The sequence below is a fragment of the Herpailurus yagouaroundi genome, unplaced genomic scaffold, assembly GCF_014898765.1.
Source record: "Herpailurus yagouaroundi ecotype Mexico unplaced genomic scaffold, PumYag 198, whole genome shotgun sequence".
Lineage (NCBI taxonomy): Eukaryota > Metazoa > Chordata > Mammalia > Carnivora > Felidae > Herpailurus > Herpailurus yagouaroundi.
This window is the reverse complement of record NW_024412429.1, coordinates 33105091-33125483: the sequence shown is the minus strand read 5'-3', so window position 1 is coordinate 33125483 and position 20393 is coordinate 33105091. Positions and strand designations below refer to the sequence as shown.

At 38.0% G+C, this 20393-nt stretch overlaps 1 protein-coding gene across 1 annotated transcript in view; it reads right to left on the bottom strand.

The window, feature by feature from the left end:
• Positions 1 to 20393, bottom strand: part of MOXD1 (monooxygenase DBH like 1) — a 92735-nt gene that overhangs the window by 8352 nt on the left and 63990 nt on the right. Inside the window, exons 5-10 of the mRNA XM_040449179.1 lie at positions 14333 to 14512; positions 13699 to 13801; positions 11828 to 11994; positions 10545 to 10736; positions 9321 to 9380; positions 5971 to 6113 (exon numbers count right to left, since the gene is read on the bottom strand). Of these exons, the coding sequence (XP_040305113.1) occupies positions 5971 to 6113; positions 9321 to 9380; positions 10545 to 10736; positions 11828 to 11994; positions 13699 to 13801; positions 14333 to 14512 (845 nt within the window). The remainder of the gene's footprint in view (positions 1 to 5970; positions 6114 to 9320; positions 9381 to 10544; positions 10737 to 11827; positions 11995 to 13698; positions 13802 to 14332; positions 14513 to 20393) is intronic.

Below are 20393 nucleotides of genomic sequence, written 5' to 3'. Positions count from 1 at the left end.
AAAAAAAAAAAAAAGGAAAAAGAAAGAAAGAAAGAAAGAAAGAAAGAAAGAAAGAAAGAAACAAGCCTTCCTCAGTAGATTTTCGAAAAAACATCCGAGGAAGGAATAACCCATGCACTGTAATACAAAGTTAACAGTCCCACCTCTATACCCACAGCCCTTTACCCTCAAAATATAGTAAGGTGTGTACATAAAATATGTGAGCTGAACCTCAGACTGTGGTGTAGAAAGATAGAAAGCTACTGTCAGATTTGTTTAGAAGGTAGACAAGAATTCACTCACATTTTTTTTTCAGAGCAAAGAGAGGTGTTAGACAGAATTAGCTCAGCATAAGCAAGAAATGACATAACAACCCTGCAAACATAGGGTAAAGAACTTCTATTACATTTCATGAAAAGAGACAGAAAAAGTTGACTCTAGTAGCAAATATAAACCAGTGATACTGGAGAGAATTCCCATAAGTGTTTCATGGTGTAAATTTATTTAATAAAAACATGAATTGAATTAAATAAGAGCCCGCATACAAGAATTTAGAACAACTGAATGAGATGAAAAGGGAGATAGCAGACCAATGGAAATAAATTTAGGACAAACCAAATTTAACACCAAATAAATCAGAAAAAGCAAGAAGCAGAAGAACCCTTCCAAAAAACTACAAGACAAAGTACTTGTGAAAAATTCCAAATAGATTTTCAAAAAACTTTGTAGATATAATATAAGAAAATTTCCCTGAAATGGAAAAAAAAAATAAGTGAATATATGAAAAACATTTCATGTTTCAGGAAAATTGAATGCAGATGTTCCACACTGAAGTATGTTCAGTTTAACTTATGAATTCTACAGGTAGACGAAGAATGTTCACATTCATCCAAAGAGACTTCCCAAGGGAAGGGGAGGGTATGACCTCAAAACGTTATATCCAACCAAATGCTGTCCAAATATAAATGCAGAAATTCTCAAATACAAAACAAAACAAAACAAAACAAAACAAAAAGCCCCAGTCATAAAGCATCTGGAAGCCCCGCTTGATTATCTAACTTGCAGATAACATTCTGATGAATCAAACGAAAGAACTCAGAAATGCAGAAATCCTATAAGATTAGGGATTACCACCGAATCTATTTAACTTTAAAATTTTCATTAAATATTGTGGGACTTTGGTTTGAGAATTAGATGCATAAATTTAAAACCTTGCAAATACAAAATTATGAGTAATAAATACTTGGAAGTACGGAAAGGGACGTGGGAGAAAATATAAAAGTATGAATGTCCTCATCTTTTATGATCTAAAATCGAAACATGTAAAGTGTGTGGGACATTTTAATGTCTTTTACAATCTATGTTCTCAACATCTAAGACCCGTTTACAAAATATTACCCCTTGCGGCTAAAACCAACAGCAGCAACAGCATTCATCTGAAGTTCAACAACTGTTCAGTTTTAGTTTAGTGGTTTTTAAAAAAAATTTTTTTAATGTTTATTTATTTTTGAGACAGAGAGAGACAGAGCATGAACGGGGGAGGGTCAGAGAGAGATGGAGCACAGAATCTGAAACAGGCTCCAGGCTCTGAGCTGTCAGCACAGAGCCCGACGCGGGGCTTGAACTCACGGTCCGCAAGATCATGACCTAAGCCGAAGTCGGATGCTTAACCGACTGAGCCACCCAGGCGCCCCTAGTTTAGTGTTTTCATATAAATTAAACAAAATCACGATTTAATGTTTTTATTTTAAACAGTGCACAAATTATAATCTTTATTACAGTTAATTTATTCATCTTTATAGCAACACCTACAAAGAAAGATATCTGTAATAACCTTCAATTAATGTTAATATTGTTTATTTCTTTTCTTATGTATTAAAGTTTATTTATTTTGAGAGAGAGAGGGCGCGTGCACGTGCACATGTTGAGCAAACCAGGGAAGGACAGAAAGAGAGAGGGAGAGAGATAATCCCAAACAGCCTCCCTGCTAGCACTGAGCCTGTCTCAGGGCTCAATCTCACAAAGCATGAGATCATGACCTGAGCGGAAATCAAGAATCGGACACTCAATGAACTGAGCCACCCAGGAGCCCCAGTATTGTTTATTTCTAACATAATTTGAGATGATTGCTTGTGTCGTTTTTTTTTAAAACCTTTTCTTCTGCACTCCTTAAAAGCCCTATAATAAGCCTGTGGGATTTTTACACATTGTAAACATAAAGTGACTTTTCCTACAAAGAAAAATACAAACACGACCCTTGATTCTTTTTTAGAAATAGAATAAATTATATCAAACTTTCCATCACATAAGCCTCACTGGAACTACATCGTGTTGATGTGTGGTGCAGCAGAGAATACAGAATTTATCTAAACTCATGATCTATTCTGTTATCTGATCTTTATGAGTGTTTTGTTTTTCCTTAAGCCTCGCCAGATCTGCAGGAGGCAGAGAAAAACTGCATCCCTTAGAACAGACAAATCCTGAGACAGGATGTAGTTGTCTCTATGTTTCTATCAGCTCCTCCTCTAATCCTAGGATTGTTACTGAATGTTTGAAATAAGACAAAGCACCTAACTAATCATTATATTCAAAGCACAGAATACGAGATTTGGGGCTACGTTTTAAGTGATATTCCTCTTGAGTACTGTATCCTGAAACCAAATTCACAACATTCTCTTAAATAAAACAGAAAACAAAATCACCCCAACTGTCTCTCTTTCTGATCTTTTAGCCAGCACCTTGTTGGTTTGGCTTTCAATAACATTTATGTCAATGTGATAAGCTAACTTGAAAGACTGATTTAAAGCTTAAACATAATTTTATAACAGAGCCTCCTTTTCACTTGTATTTTTGAAGAATGCCTAAATTTAACCATGTAGTTAAATGGTTCTGTGTGAGCAATGACATCTCAAAACTGGGCCTGTTCTGTGAAGCAATTTTCCTGGTCTTTTTAAGAAATGAAAAACCCAGCTTCAATATTTCCTGGAGGAGACCAAAGGCGTGGACTCAGAGCTCTCTGTAACTTGGAAGCGGAGCATTTTCAGAGGATCTACACAAGTTGAACACCAAAGAAAATAATGAGGCCGTAGAATACACTTTTGAACCTCATCGCCTTGTAAAACAAACAGCTTTCAATGTCCATGCGTTTTCAAGATTCTCTCGGATTAACCCTTGAATAGGAAAAGTTTCTAGCCAATATGTAAAAACAAAACAAAACAAAACAAAAACCAATATTCTAAAGGGAAAAAAAAAAGACTACCAAGTCTTTGTAAGAGATAATGTTGATATTTTAAACAAGACTGTCCCCTAGTGTTTTTAGAATGACATTTTACATACTGTTTGGATAGTCACTACTATTTTATTTTTTGCATATGTAATTATTTATTTTGAAGAAACAGGCAGATATCTAGCTACCTACCAGAGGTAAGCGAACAATGCAAACACTAGCTCCTTCATTGATGATGTTGAACAGCCTCTTAATCCCTGAATTTCCATTTCCTCTTCTATAAAAATAGGATTGTAAGCCCTACTCTACCTATTGGAAGTGTGTGAAAACAAATTAAACGAAATTATACATACAGAAATACTTTATAAACTACAAACTAATTTACACAAGCATTTCGTTATTTGTATTTTAGTAGATACAGATTTCTGACGGTCATTGGGTTGTCTGCATAGGAACTCACTAGAACGTATTCACAGATAGTAAGTATAATTCAAAAGAAGAATGCTCTTAGTTCATAATCTACAATCTCTATAATATTTTGGAATAAAAAAGTAGACCATAATTATATTCAACTCAGTGAGTGCATTTACCACATTCTCATTAAGGGTTTTTTAATCCTTAAACACACTCCCTCAAAGATCTATGTTTTTCTTTTGCCCAATTTCATCAGTCTCTTTTATTTTGAAAAGTCCTAATCATTAGAAAATTCTTCCTTATATTAAAACAAAACCTATGCTCCAAAATTTCTACCAGCCACTCTAATTCTTCTTTGTGCTAGTACCAAGAATGAATAAAATCATTTTTCCTACATCGGCCCTAATATATTCAAAGCAGAACTTTTGATTTCTGCTTCAAATCTGTTTCCCTACAGCACTCACACATCCTCATTTTCCCCTTCCTCTTTTTTTCCCCTCATCATCTCCCTGAAATGCCATCAACCAACAAGTCCAGTGTGTGCTATCTTGAGAAAGTAACCTGCTTGCAACCATTGCTCATTAGTTCTACTGCCATCACCTTGGTCCCAGACATATTCGCCTCTCAACTGGGCAATCACAACAGTCTCCTGGTTGGTATTATTATTTCCAATCTGGTCCTCCTAGAGTCCTTTCTCAATTCAGCAGCCAAATCAATTTTGTTTATATCCAATAGCATTTTCTTTGCACTTAAAACCCAAAGTCTTTATGTCACCTATAAAGTCCTACATGATCTTTGTGTCACCTACAAAATCCCACTTGAAGTCAGACCTCCTCACTTATTCTCTGCCGTGTCTCACTCTGTTCCAGCCAAACTCGCTTTCTGGCTGTTCTTTGAACATGCTACCTTCATACCCACCATAAGGTCATTACAGTGGCTCTTCTGTCTGCAAACAGTATACTTTAGATCTTTCCATGGCTGGCTCTTCACCACTGAGGTCTCTGCTCAAACATCACCTCCTGCCATGGATTGAATGTTTGTGTCCCACCCACCACCACCGCCCCTGCCCCCCTGCCGCAAATTCATATGTTGAAATCTTAACACTCAAGGTGGATGGTATTATGAGGTGGGGTTTTAGGGAGGTGATTAGCTCATGAGGGCAGAGCCCTCATGAGATTAGTGCCCTCATAAAAGCAGCTTGAGAAACCTCCCTTGCATCCTCTGCTATGTGAGGTTACAGTGAGAAGATGGCCATGTCCATCTACGAGGAAGTAAGTCCTCACCAGACACTGAATCTGCTGGCACCTTGATCTTGGACTTCCCCGCCTCCAGAACAGTGAGCAAAAAATTTCTATTTATAAGCTACTCTGTCTATGGTATTTATGTTACAGCAGCCTGGACAGACTGAGATACCTTCCCAGAGAGGCTTTTACTACCCTACTGACAACAGCTACATACCTTCTTCACTGTCTCAATTATTTTCATAACATTTACTAATATCTAAAATTTTATATTTATATTATTTATTTCCTCTCTCCCTCTGTAGCGTATATTCCCAAGAGGGCAGGAATAATATGTATCTTGCTAATTATTTATCTTAAGTAGTTTCTATGATGTGCAATTGTGCAGACAGAGTGAACCTAGCAAGCCTGAGACTTCCATCCTTAGAAATGCCCATTTGGAAGGCTGGCCTTTGGCTGATGTCAAGGAACTTAGTTAGTAAACAATTTCCTATACTGATATAAAACTTTCTCTAAATGAAGAGTGACTCATTGCACCTAGAGTATTTGTACAAACAATGCAATTTATGTTGACCATCTGCTTTCCTTCTAAGAGTCTAGATTTTGGTACTTACTAGGCATAGAACACCTATGTAACCAGCCCTTCATAAAAACTCTGAGTATTGAGTATCCAATGAGTATCTCTGGTTGACAACATTTCATGCATCTTGTCATACTTTGATGCTAGTGTTATTAAGTACATTCTGTGTTATTCCACTGGAGAGGCCCCTTGGACACTTGTACTGGGTTTCCTCTGGACTTGGCCCATAACCTTTCTCCTTTTGTTAATTTTGCATTGTATTCTTTCTCTGCAATAAATGTCAGCCATGAACACAGTAATAGGCTGAATCCTTTTGGTCCTTTCAGAAAATCACTAAACCTGGCAGGAGTCTTGGGGATCTGGATATGCCAACCAAGAAGCTCACCTTGTCACCCAGCTAAAAAAAAAAAAAAAATTAAATAGGATAGGACTTGAAAAAATTCTATAACATGGTGGTAAATCCAATATGAAGACAAGCCCATCCTTCTCTGAAGTATACTATCCCACTACGAAATCCATTTACTACTTACGTGACTGGCCTATAGATCTCCTTAACGCCAATGAACTGAAGTTGTTCCATAATGTCAGGAATACTTGCACATCGAGTAAGATTAATTCTTGGGTAGTAAAGAAGGTATGAAAGACACATTTCATTCCTGGTGCTTAATCCTCCCTGAAAATGGAGATGTTTTATTTAGAAAAGTATATGTTCCACCAACTTTGACACAGCACCCAAGCCACCAATGTCATACAATTCCATCCAGCTTTAATAAATCTTAAACCTGAAAAATAATAATCTCCTTGACAATTTGATTTTTAAAAAAGGTAGACACATGTTGAAAAATTAATAGAATTATTTCCATCTCTTTAAAAGTTGCCTTTCTTTAACAACCTAATAATCTCTTTCAAGTTCTGTTCATATGATGTGAACTTCTCACCACAGTGAGGATTATGGGGCTGTTTGATTAACAAACAGGTTATGAATCAGTCAGTTTGATGGAATCTTTGCCCTATTGCACTGAATTTTCTATAATCTTGTTTTCATGTGTATCGACATCAGCAGATGCATACCACAGGGAGACAGGTTTCACATTTTGCATCCAGGTAATAAACTATCTACTGAAATTAAGAAGATCAAAGCTTCTCAGAAGAACAGACTCTAGAATAGAATCTAGAGTTGCTACAATATATTATCCACAGTGTTGAATTTTCAACCAAAGTTTATTAAATATAAAAAGAAACAGGAAACTGTGATCTGTGCTCAGGAAAAAAAAAAGTTAGCAGCAGAAACTGATTGTGAGAAGATACAGATGCTGGATTTAGTAAAAACTTAAAAACACATATAAATGTGTTTAAAGAGTTAAAGAAAGATTTTTAACAGTCTCTTATGCTTTGGCTCTCTCCCACTCTAACCTCTTTTTTTTTTTTTTTCCTTCCCCTCCCCCATGGGTTTCTGTTAAGTTTCTCAGGATCCACATAAGAGTGAAACCATATGGTATCTGTCTTTCTAAAAGTTATCATCATTGAATACAAAGTCACAGGATTGGTTTAACAGCCAATTTGAGATGGCAGAAGAAAGAATCAGTGACCTTGAAGATAGATCAATAGAAATTTTCCAATCCAAAGGACAGAGAGAGAGAGAAAAAAAAGTATAGAAAATGAAAATATCCCAGAAAATATCTCAAAATGCAATATTAAATGTTCTAAGATACATGTAATTAGAATTCTACAATGAGAAGGAAGAGAAAAAAAGGGTAGAAAAAATATTTGGAAAAATAATGGCTGAAATCCTCCCAAATTTAGTGAAAAACATGAACTTACAGACCCAAGAAGGTCAACAAATTGCCAAAGATAAATATGAAGAGAGCAATACCTAGACACATCAATCATGCAGATGAAAGACAAAGCGAACATTTTGAAAGCAGCAAGAGAAAAATGACACATAGCATACAGGCGAACAATAATAAAAATGACAGATGACATTTCGTCATAAGTGATGGAAGAAACAAAAAGATATTGGGATTATAGGAGCTCCTGGTCTATATAGGAGCTCCTGGTCGATTAAGCGTCTTTCTCTTGATTTTGGCTCAGACCACAATCTCACGGTTGTGAGATTGAGCCCCACGTGGGACTCCTCACTGGGCATGGAGCCTGCTTAAGATTCTCTGTCTCCCACTCTCTGTCTCTCCCCTGCTAGTGTTCTCTCTCATCTGTATACCCAGATGTGCTAATATTCTTTAATAGAAACTCCATCCTTTGCCACTTAAATCAATGCCATGTCTATTCTAAACCAAGTTTCCGTACAGGGGGTTTATAGGCCAGTCTCCAAAGTTCCTATTATGTTCTACTGTTCTAACTCTGGACCCAAATACACTATCGATCACCATAGCTTTAAAATAGTCTTCATATCCAATGGCTTGTCTCCACCTTTTACTTTTTAGTAGTGTCTTGCCTATTATTAACCTTTGCTCTTCTAGGTAGATTTTAGAATCAACTGGCTCCATATAAAAGCTAAAACTAAAATTTTTAGAAATACATTTTTTAAAAACAGAAAATCTTTGCAACTATGACTAGGCAAAGATTTCTTAGGATACAAGAATCTAAAGTCATAAAATTTCTGTGAATTTTTTATTGGAATTACATCAAATTTTTAGGCCAATTTGAACAGAAAGATTACTTTATTGGGCTTTTCTATCCATGAACATAGTGTCTCTTCATTTCTTTTGGTGTACTGTAGTGTTTTGCAATCATGATTTATAATTTTTTCCAGAGACCAAGTAATATTAGATTTTAAGTAAATATTAGGTTTTATGTCTATAGAACTTCTTGAGATAGTTTCTTATATACTAAAATACAGTTAATTTTAGATACCAATTTTCAGGGGGGTTTTGATGTAGAAAATTACAATGTCTGTGAATACTGTATTTTGCTCCTTTGCTTCTTCCTTTCTGATCCATAGATATTTTTTTCCTTCCCAGTAATATGTTGCATAGAAATAGTGATAATAAATACCTATCTTCTTCCTGATATTAAATTAGTACTTCCAATATTTCATTTAGCTAGATATTTGCTATATATTTTTCATAGGTAAGCTGTATCTGGTTAAGGCACTTCTCTCCTATTCCTGGTTTGTAAAATGTTCTTTTTTTTTTTTTTTATGACTGCCTTAAATTTTATGAAGTCTTTTTCTGCCCCTATTGATGTGGTCACATGTCTTTTTCCTTCAATCTCTTAATGTAGAATGGTATTAATATATTTTCTATTTTAAACCAATTTTACATTCCTTAGCTAAATTAATCCCAAATTTGCTCTAACATTTCATTTTTATATGATGCAGAATTTGGTTTGTCAATACTCTGTCCAAGATATTTCCATCAGGTGCATGTTGCTGACCTCTTTCATACTGTCATCATCAAATTTTAGTATTAAGAGTATGCTGACTTCATAAAATGAGTTGGTGGGTGATGTTCTCTGGAAGAGACTGGGTAAGGCATGAATGTTTGTCAGGACTCCCCCGTCAATCTGTTTGGTCAGAAGAGCGACCTTAGGGTCATACAATTCATTCTTCCTTTTGAAGTCTTGATTCATCTAAGTCCAGACTCAAGCAGATGGTCATTTGTGATCACAGGTCTTTAATAAGTTTTGGTGAGGAAAAACTAAAAGACTAGAGATAGCTTTTCATGAATGAGCAAATAAATTCTACTGCAAATATTGCTATTGTATCACTAGTTAACCTGATAAAATGCTAAAACAGCTCTAACTTCTCTCTTATGATGTTTCATGTTCAAGAGGTTCAGGAATTTTGCCTCTAAATTGGAATGCTTTTTACTTTTTCTCCTTCTCCACAAAGGAATTTTAATAATAATAAAAATTTTCTTACCCAAGTCATCCGGGCTCTATCTTTTGTGTTGTAACGGCACTCAGTAATGAGATTATCTCCCTAAAACATAAAAATAAAAGCTTTCAGATTGGAGTTTAGTTTGCTTTATTTATGTAATCCATTTGTAGGCCAATAGTTTTATTTGCTACATGAGTAGATTCATTAAGCAATTTGATTCAGGGAGACCTTTGATCTACTTAATTCTAAGAATACTAGTATAATAAACAAGCAAACAAACAAATAAGGCTCTCTCAGGCCATACTCCACCATGTTCTAGCTGAATGACCTTAAATAAGAAAAGAATTAACTGGGCACAATTTATTTATTTAAAAAGTAATATATAAAATAACTTATTTTGCACAGCTGTTGTGAGGAGATTAAATGATACAACACACACTTAGCTCTTAGCTTAAACATTTCATAAATGTTAGCCATGGATACTAGTTATTGTGTTTCCTCTTCGTTTATATTGTTTTCTTTAAAAGTCTTTAGTCATGTCTTTATTTCCTTACAACAGAATTCTGAAGCAAAATAATAGTAATTTATTGCTCCAGTGTTTTCTAACCTTTTGAACAATTCAGTACGCATAGAAAATAATTTTTTTTTATGGCTCACCCCTCAGGTAAATGGACAGATGGCTATTCATAGACCAAAGACAGCTCGCTCTGGGTGTTGGTCCCTAGATTTGCTCTCCCTGGCCTACTGCTCAGAAGGTGCAGAGATCAATATCTCAACACATGCTCTTCCATAAACCCAAGTATTGTTGCAAGCTGGATTACAGAGTATAGTATAATTAGTTCTGTCCAAAAACTTTGTCAGATGAAAGAATTACCCTTATATTCATTTTCACTGAACTGTAACTTCCCCAAACCATCCTATGGTACAAAAAAGATCTCTGATTTTTCCCATCACCAGAATTGCCATGCAAAGGTTTCCTGGAAAGTTAAGTAAGAAAAGAGTAATGTTTGGTACTCAGAAACCAAGTTTTCATTTTCTTCCTAAAACAACTTGAATTGCCCATGGGAATAGTAAGAAAAATGAGTTTTGATTTTGGAAAAGAGATCAAACACATTCCATCTGGGTTGTGCAACACCCACAGTGGGTGGTTTAAAGAATGTGAATACGATGAGCAATTCATTTTACACATAGAAACCTTGCTAAATCTCAGCTGATATATGTCTTGACTTTTCTAATATTCAGTGAAAGAGAAGAAAGCATTCATACTGGTAAGATTGTTTGTTCTTCCTTTAGATACTGAAACTCCTGAAAATTGAAGTCAAAATCATCATCATAAGCCAGTAATCTCAATTCCTCCCCTTTGCGAAAATGACGGAGCCTGATGCCCCTGCCCGCCAGGTGAGCATGAAGAAGCACAGCAAATACATGGATTCCACTTGGCTTTTCAGCTTCCAGAGCCTAAGGGCAGGGCACACAGAGGAAGACACAATTAGCCCAAACAAGCGCATGTTCAGACAGTTCACAGTAAAAGAGACTTGGAGGGACAACTAAGAAGAAAATCTAAAGCAATTTAAGTGAATGCTTGAGCAGCCAAACATTTTGAACTTGGATTTTTTCATGACTTATTCCTAGCAGGGTTATTAGCTTTGTGAAGTAACGTTTGTAGGGAGAGAAGAAAGGGACCGAATGCTTACTGGGGACCTACAGAACCACTCCTAAATATTATCATTCTTTTTCCTTCTTTTAGGAGGTAAAGAGTCAATCAAAGCTCCTGGCAAAAAGACTCCAGTATGTTAGTGACCTGTAAATGGAAACTCTTAAAAGGACAAGTCATTCCCACTTTTTAAGATAAGAAAACCAAGTGGAAGAATGGAATTATGTGAATTGTCCATGGTCCTACAGCTAGTAAATGATGTCATGGCAATTTGCATCATGGTCTAAATAACTCAAAGGGCTCAATCTTTCCACTTCATCCATCTGCCATCTGTCTACAATTCTTTATGGTTCATAAAGAATGTGATCGAATATGATTGAAATATGTTTGCTTAAGAAAAGAAGAACTATAAATGGAAGTAGCCATTATTAAATACTTAAAATGTTTTTTTCTTATCCAATATGTATTTTTATATTGGGTATTCTTGCTCTTTGGTTTAAGTAGGGAAATTATAAGCAGAGAAAAGGAGAAAAAATTGAAAATGAATAATGGAAAAAAAAAACAAATGTAGATGAAAGGTAGAGAAATGCAAAAGACACTAGATAACCAAAGGTAGAAATTGTAAAAGAGAAAATAAAGTGTCCAATATGAAATAAACAAAGGAAGTAGGTCAGGAAGGAAAACATCCTGGATATTAGTCTTGTCCAGAATTCTACTCCTATAGACTTCAAGATTTAAAAAACCATCAGATGTCTTCCCACAATGATAAATAATGGCTTTAAAACATGACAACAAGAAAAAGATTGGTAATAATAAACATGAGATTTTCCAAACATAGTTTTCTAAGAGCATTATTCTGTAAGTGGCAGCTCGCAGACTCAGATGTTCCACATACCTCTTCTAGGCATTCCAGAGTGCAGTGACCCTCAGACCGAAATTCAGGCATCCCTGGAGGGATGGTATGGAAGAGGCTTACCCAGAGGCCAGCCTCAATCACCCCAGCATCGTATTTCCTTATATCTGTTGTATGAAATAACCTCAGTCCGGAATTATCTATTAAGCCTGGAATGCGAGCATATAGTTAAAAGTGAGTTTGAGTTCTTAAAAAAATAAAAATAAAGGTTCTCCACATTCAGCTGAAATGCGTTTATTCATTTTCCTTAAAACTTCATAAGGGAAAGAATTACAAGTAAAGGTCACTGAAATACAACATTCAGTTTCACAAATGGGAATTAAAAGACAAGTTGCCATACTGTCTGCAACCATTTTTGACTTCCAGAGCATACCATGGGAAAAATGTTTGTGTGGTCTAGCTGATATAGTCCACAATTATCTAACATAAAGACAAAAGGGAAATTCTAAAGTCACTCAATAGAATGTAGAATAACTCAACAAAAGTTTTATTTTATATTGTTTTCAGGCAAAGTTCAGTAACATTTCTATAAAGGGAGAAACCCCTTGGTCTAGAAACCATCCGCTAATAGAATAAACTATTAGTGATAACGTTCTTTATAGTTTGCCACCATTCTTTTAATCATTCAACAACGGTCATTCAATCAACAAAAAATAGTAAGAATCTATTATGTGAATAGCATGCATGATAATAGGCATGGGGGGATTAACGATGAGTAAGACACATTCCTTACTGTGACAGTTTTCACAGAGGGGAAAGTATGACCCAAACCCTTCATAAATTTTTTCCACTGACTTGGGAATTAATTGACTCCTTTCTGGAGGGTTGACTTAGCTACCTGTGACTACCAAAATGACGGTTTGGAACAACTGACATATACATAAATTTATATTAATTGGTGTGATTAGTTTTATTGTTTCTCTTTCCCACCACACTATAATTTCCATGAGGGTGGTTTGGTTTGTATCATAAAGCACAGACCCAAGACAAAGTTGGTGCTCAGTATTTGCTGAATAGTTGCATAAATCAATGGAAAATAGTAACTTTCATTTGCTTCTTTTGATAGCTTCATATTGAATCTTTCATCTTTTTGGTTTTGGAATATTACATAAGTCGATTTAGAAAAGTAGATTTAGAAATCAAATGTATTTTTTTTTTCAACGTTTATTTTTGGGACAGAGAGAGACAGAGCATGAACGGGGGAGGGGCAGAGAGAGAGGGAGACACAGAATCGGAAACAGGCTCCAGGCTCTGAGCCATCAGCCCAGAGCCCGATGCGGGGCTCGAACTCACGGACTGCGAGATCGTGACCTGGCTGAAGTTGGACGCTTAACCGACTGCGCCACCCAGGCGCCCCAGAAATCAAATGTAAATATGCTCATCTCTTCATTTCAATATCATATTATGCAGTGTCACTGCATAAATATTTCTTAAGCATATTTATGGTTTTCCTACCATACAACAAAATCTTAACATTATCTAGCGATGAATGGCAGCTTTTCATATGTGCAGTTAGAAAGAAAATGTTTCATAAACACTGTGTATTTAGGACTAATTTACATCGCAAATAGAAAAATCTATTATTCTACTTTCTGGAAAGTAGCATGCAAATTGTTTTTTTAAGATCAGTGACCACACATGCCCATTTGCCTGGTTCAGTGCTGGTTAATCACTTTTGTCCCAGTATAATTATTAATAGTACCCTCTTTTGCTCTAAAGAGTATACTAATTTGGATGACAAATATATAGGTTAATTCTTTCTAACAATGATGCTAGTTTGTTTCAACTCTGTTAAATTAGGTGTTCTAAAACTTTTAAAAATCAGAAGTAGAATACACGAAGAATAAACTCACCCTCCTTATATGTCGGATTGTCATAATGGACTTCCAGGAGCACATAACGAGGATCTAACGGTGTGCCAAGGGATAATCCAACATGAGGTGGGTAGGAAAAACCCTAAATAAGGAAAATTCCATGAGATGTGCCCTATGAAAGTCCCTACAAGCTCTATTCCTCCAAAAACCCCAACCATTCTCTAACATATTTCAACATTCTGGAACCCCATCATCTACAGTGGATAAAATAAAGGGGCTTAAGGAAAGAATCTCTGCCAGTGGAAAGAAAAATAAGCTACCCTCATATCAGAAATAGTGTATAAAGCGGGGTGCCTGAGTGGCTCAGTCAGTTAAGCACCCGACTTCGGCTCAGGTCACGATCTCACGGTTTGTGAGTTCGGGCCCCGCGTCGGGCTCTGTGCTGACAGCTCAGAGCCTGGAGCCCGCTTCAGATTCTGTGTCTCCCTCTGTCTGCCCCTCCACTGCCTGCACTCTGTCTCTTACATTGTCTCAAAAATAAATAAACATTTTAAAAAATTAAAAAAAAAAGAAGAAATAGTGTATAAAGCTTTACTTATAAGTATGAGAACCGTAGGGGAAAAACATGATCAATGAATAGTGTCACATCTCCGTAATCAGTCATTAGCCCCACCTCTCCACCAATGGCCCAGGCAAAAATCACAGTCTCGCAGGTGAGGAACGCATCAGGCATGTTAGGATGGTAGCACTCATGGCCATAGTCCAGAACGCTGTCATTAAAGCTGCTACTGCACTGATAGAGCAGGATGTGGTGGACCAGACTCTCATGGCCTCTCTGTATCACTGGCTCCACCTAAACAAGCACAAATGAGAGGGAGGATGTGATAAATCCAACCACCCGACAACACCCTATGGTAAGCATGAAACTAGCATAAAGCATTCGCAGTTTTGCGAAGGAATCGTTTGTTCAACGATGTAAAGGTTATGATGGGGTTCAAGTATGATGCATTCTGGATACGAAAACAATGATGGTGATGGGAACAATGGCAACGGCAAAGACGAGATGATAACCTGTTCCTCCCAGAATCACAGGATTTACTAATCTGTTTGTGTTTTGAACTCACTTTTGTTTTCCTGATCATTCTGCATGGCAGCTGTTTCAAAAATTGCTTTCTTCCAGGCTACTTTGCCCTTGGTCCCCTTCTTTTCCTTTCTTTTCTCCCCCCACCACACACATAAAAAAAAGAAATTAATGCTATAGACAGGCATAAACTCCCTCAGTCTCACTCTCTTCCACCTCAAAATATTTTTATCCATCCCTACTGAAGGCAGTAGATGATGCCTTATTCATCTATTACCTATCTATCTATCAATACCTATCTATCATATACATATCTACCTGGTGCTGAGCATAGTGCTGGGCACAAAGTAGCGTTCAATAATGGATATTTTTATTCTAGTGATTAAAATCAAATTGTAATAAGAATCTTACCATTAGAATTTAGGAGAGAAAATAACACGGTAGTGATGTGTTCCTGTGACACTGCTGAAATTAGGAGAGGGAAGGTAGAAACCAGCGAACAGAGAAGGGGCAGTAAAGTGGGTTCTAATCTTGACAGCACAATGCATATGAACACGTTCGTCCGTTGTCCTTTCTGTAAGCTCCCTTCATAACACTTGCACACCTCAGCCCAGGGAACTCACAGCGAGCTGAGCACATCCTAAGGTCCCAAAGTGTCTTACCTGCAGAGGACGTACAGGAGCCCTGTCTGTACCTAGTGGAGCTGGGCTACAGGTGTTGCCATCAGCCACAGGGTTCTTTGAACGCTCCATTCATCTGCTAAAGAAACCATGGTCTGTCCCTAAATTTCCAAGGCCTGACCTGTCTTAGAGCTCAACACCTTCCGCCTTTAGCCCTGACTACTCAAAAGCAGGCGAATGCATTTTGAAACCCTTGCTTGTCCTCCAATTTAGACGTGCTTATGAAGATGAAGTGTTTTCAGCTATTGTCTCCTAAGGCTTTCCACTTTGATTTTCTACATAGTTTTTCTTCCTTTCCTTCTTGTTTTTAAATGAGAGAATCTAAGCAGCCAAACAGGAAGCGGTAGGTAGCAGGCAGAGATCTGAACAGGCAGCCGGGGGTTCGACTTTTTAAATCCAGCTTGCCTTTGGGGCGCCTGGGTGGCGCAGTCGGTTAAGCATCCGACTTCAGCCAGGTCAAGATCTCACAGTCCGTGAGTTCGAGCCCCGCATCGGGCTCTGGGCTGATGGCTCAGAGCCTGGAGCCTGCTTCCAATTCTGTGTCTCCCTCTCTCTCTGCCCCTCCCCCGTTCATGCTCTGTCTCTCTCTGTCCCAAAAATAAATAAAAAACGTTGAAAAAAAAATTTAAAATAAATAAATAAATAAATCCAGCTTGCCTTTGTGTTACATAGTGAGTCGTGCCATAGCTAGCCCACACGTACATTTTAACATCACATTCACAGCAATGACACTGCCCATGGCTTTGTTTGCACTTGTCTCTCATCTCTAAAAGACTGCGTGCCCTGAAGGCAGAACCTATTTTCTATTTTGCCTGAAAACGACAGTTATTGTTCAAGCACGGTTGCATAACACATTACACAGAAGGGCAACCTAGGATGCCTATTAGATTTTAGTTTCCGTGTCTAGTTTGAGCTCTCTTGTGAAACTTGACTTATTCGGGCACCTCAGCACTCCAAGGGGAACAGGGCACTGCTAATATGTCCAGAGTAAGAGAGGGACGTGAGGCATTTTCACCAAGTGCCTTTTCAGTTCTGGCAGAACCTGTAGGTTGCACTGAGCTCCACAAGGTAGGTCCTAGAAAGGAGCCATTAGGGCTTTAAAGAAAAGCTGGCTCTTGCCAAGGCAGCTACAAAGACAGACGGTCTTCATCGAGGCACAGCAAGAGAAAGCTGAGAATGTGCATGATGAATTATGTGTGGCTGGTGGTGCCTGCTTTGAAGGAGCATCACTAAACTTCTTGAGAGAATCTTTGAAGAGCACGCGTTGTTGTTGCTGCTGTTTTTAATATAGGAAACGCTGAACCAACCCCAGGCTTCCCAACTACCAATGCATTCTAGGAATAATAATAGTAACATCTGCATTTTACTTAGCACCTACTATCTGCCAACCACTGTATTAGCCACTTGCTACATTTCATTTAATATTTACAATGAATCTATAAGGTAAATATTATTGTCTCCGTTTTACAGATGAGAAAATTGAGACTCAGATTAAGTAACAAACTCAAAATACCATGGCGGGCAATCGTAGATGGGGATATGAGACTAGGCAGGTCTGACCCCAAAGTCAGTATTCCTCCCACTGCAACACATCATTGGAGGAGGACACATTGGAGATGCATCGGGACCTGGAAGCTTCTGCCTGTGAGCGGGGGGAGGAAAGAGTGGGAGCCTTGCGTCTGGGGGGGATTCCTGCCCTCACCCCAGTCGCGTGTCCTTTGGCCCTTAGGGAGAGAAGACAGAGTGTGGCCTTTCAATATGTTCTTTCCTAAGGAGAGCAAATAGCAAGGTCTCTCCTCAAAACCTTTCTTTAAAGGTCTTCAAAGAAAATTAAACTGTAATCTGACCTCCAGATTACAAACTGAGGGTAAAGCCTGGAGGCTTTTTCTAAGAAAACAATACATGTATAAAACAACAAGAAAACGTTCTGCATGCAAACCTGAGCACTGATCACAGGAGAAAATAGGAAGGCCGTGAAGAAGCAAAGCTCTTGGCAAAACAGAGAGGATGTGGGAAATGAAAGGGCAGACTGAGAAAGAGAAGTGCCCCAGAAGGATAACAACTGAACTAAGGAGCCACTGATGTCAGAGGAAAAGCACAGGTTACCAAATTCTTGAAGAACAGAAGAATTTTTGGAGAAGGAATTTTAAGATGACCATGTAGAATACTTAAGGGGAACCCCAAGCATATTCTTATGGGAAGGCATAACCTGCTCCGTGCAGGGGACACGATCCAGGGATCGGGAGCACCTTGACCAGAATGGGTCTGGCTCTCGGTGCCCCAACACGGAACAGAATTTCCCACAGAGCTTCCTGCCACGTTGACCGAGCATAGTGATGCCAGCACACAGCTACCCATCCCCAAAAAGCCTGCTGGTCATTATCTGCTGCTTCCTCAACCAGTTCCACAAACCTTCGAAGCAGTCACATCACCTGTTGTGACATTCTTCTTTAGCCCAAATAAGGCTGCGGCAGAGACCAGAGGGCACTAGAAGAGGTTAAACACTGCTCTTTCTTGGATATTCGGTAATTGTCCGCACGAGAAAGACTTTTCCTTTTGCATCATTGCATCATTTGAAATAATGGTGGTGTTATACATTTTTACATTAAAAACCTTTCTGAGGCAAATAAAGCTATAGTGTAGTGAATCACTGCTGTAAGAGGTAGCACTTTAAAAGGGCGACTTATTTTGGTTGCTTCAGAGATGTCACATTGTCATCACAATCTAAATGAGAATGCCAAAGGTTGCCTCTATTAAAACAAAAATTAAACTTATAGAAATTGCCAAAGGAGGTCATGGCAACATAAAGCATACCAATGCGGATAAGTTGGTATTTCTGAGACTGGAACAAACATTCAATTTCATTTTTAGGCCGGCTGTATGACTGCAGAAGGAATAAATAAAAAGGAATCGAAAGTAGTGCATATGGAAGTGGGTGGCAATGACACAAACACCTGATGACATATTAAACTGTGTTATTAACTACAGTGTTCTCGTACACAGGTGGCATTTACAGACCAGAACGGATGACAGTTCCATACACCCACCTTCATATGCAATAGAGGCCAGGCAAGGATGGCCTGGCAGCTGTGGGTTACCTGTTAGCCCCAGTGCCTAGTAAAGGAACAGCCTAGAAAAGAAACCACAGGTGGAAGGGAGGTGAGGAGGAAGCCTTCAACCTGAAGTATTCTTAAGAGTAAAATGGTCTCTTCTTGTACCCTATGTCTTCAAAAAATTAAAAATAGAACTACCCTATGTATGACCCAGCAATTCCACTACTAGGTATTTACCCAAAGGATATAAAAATGCTGCTCTGAAGGGGCACATGCACCCCAATGTTTACAGCAGCACTATAGACAATAGCCAAAGTATGGAAAGAGCCCCAAAATCCATTTGCTGAAGAAAGGATAAAGAAGATGTGATAGATAGATAGCTAGATAGATAGATAGATAGATAGATAGATACAATGGAATATTACTCAGCAATCAAAAAGAATGAAATCTTGCCATTTGCAACAACGTGGATAGAACTAGAATGTATTATTCTAAGCAGGATAAATTAGTCAGAGAAAGACAAATATCATATGCTTTCACTCATATGTGGAATTTAAGAAACAAAACAGATGAACATAGGGGAAGGGAATGAAAAATGAGATAAAAACAGAGAGGGAGACAAATCATAAGAGACTTTTAAATACAGAGAACAAACTGAGGGTTGCTGGAAGGGAGTCTGGTGGGAGTGGGCTAAATGGGTGATGGGTGTTAAGGAGGGTGCTTGTTGGGATGAGCACTGGGTGTTATATGTAAAGTGATGAATCACTGGGTTCTACTGAAGCCAATACTATACTATACTATATGTTAACTAACTTGATTTTGAATAAATTTTTAAAAATTAAAATGAAAAAAAGAGTAAAACAGTCTCCAGTCAGTTCAGATAACTGGACCTTTGAGGTACTCTTGAGAAGACTTAGCAGTAAAAAAGCAAACAATAAGAGAGCTACTAAGCATAGTCAAGACCAAGGTGGAAATTAACATCAACTATAAAACTGGGAATTGAAAAGCTCCAAATATTATACTGTTCTCATGACCTCATCACCTTCTCTTACTCTCTTTATCCAGGTCAATATGTCTAGCATAATCACTGCAACACGCAGACTGCTTAATAACTATTTATTGAATGGAAATGAAGCCTTTCCATGAATGAGACTGAGTCATCAAATTTATTGCCTCCTAATTTTTTGATAGTCTAAACTCCAGTGACCTACCCTGCACCCCACCTCAGCTGCCCAATCCCACCGTCCCAGCCTTCACTTAGAACCACTCAGGACTGTGCTCCTCTGAAACTCTCTTTCAGTGCTTTTTTCCTGCTCTGTTGGTTCTCTCATGCCTCCCCAGCCTCTCAACATACCACTTTTTCCCAGGAGGCTACTTGAACTACTTGTGCACCAGCCCCTCACAATGGACTCAGGCACTCACAGCTGCGGATCAATCCTGTAATCTCCCCCTTCTGATCCTCTACTTGGGATACTGAAGATGCTTGCACAACCATTAAGAGCTCAAAAGTCAGGATTCACATTTGTACTTCCAGGCATCAATCTTTCTTTATTTTGCCATGTTCTGTTCCTTGGCTACGGATGAGCATAATCTGTTCGGTGCAGGGCACACGTTTCAGAAAATGAAAGCAGTTTGCTCCCATGCAAACCTTTTAGCATCTATGTATACTTGCTAATCAACTCTTGGTAAATGACTCAATTATTTTGGTAAGAGAGGAAAGAATTTCAGTTCACTCTGTCACTGAATGAGGGCAGAGTTGGGGTGGAATTTGATACAAAGGACACAATATGGTTGGAAAATTTTAAAAATTATATAATATAATGAAATGAGGCTAAGAATTTTACTCAGTGTGACCTAGGTCTATAGAATAGGATTAGATGGGGATAAGAGAAAAAGTTCCTAAGTGTCTCAGAAATCCTT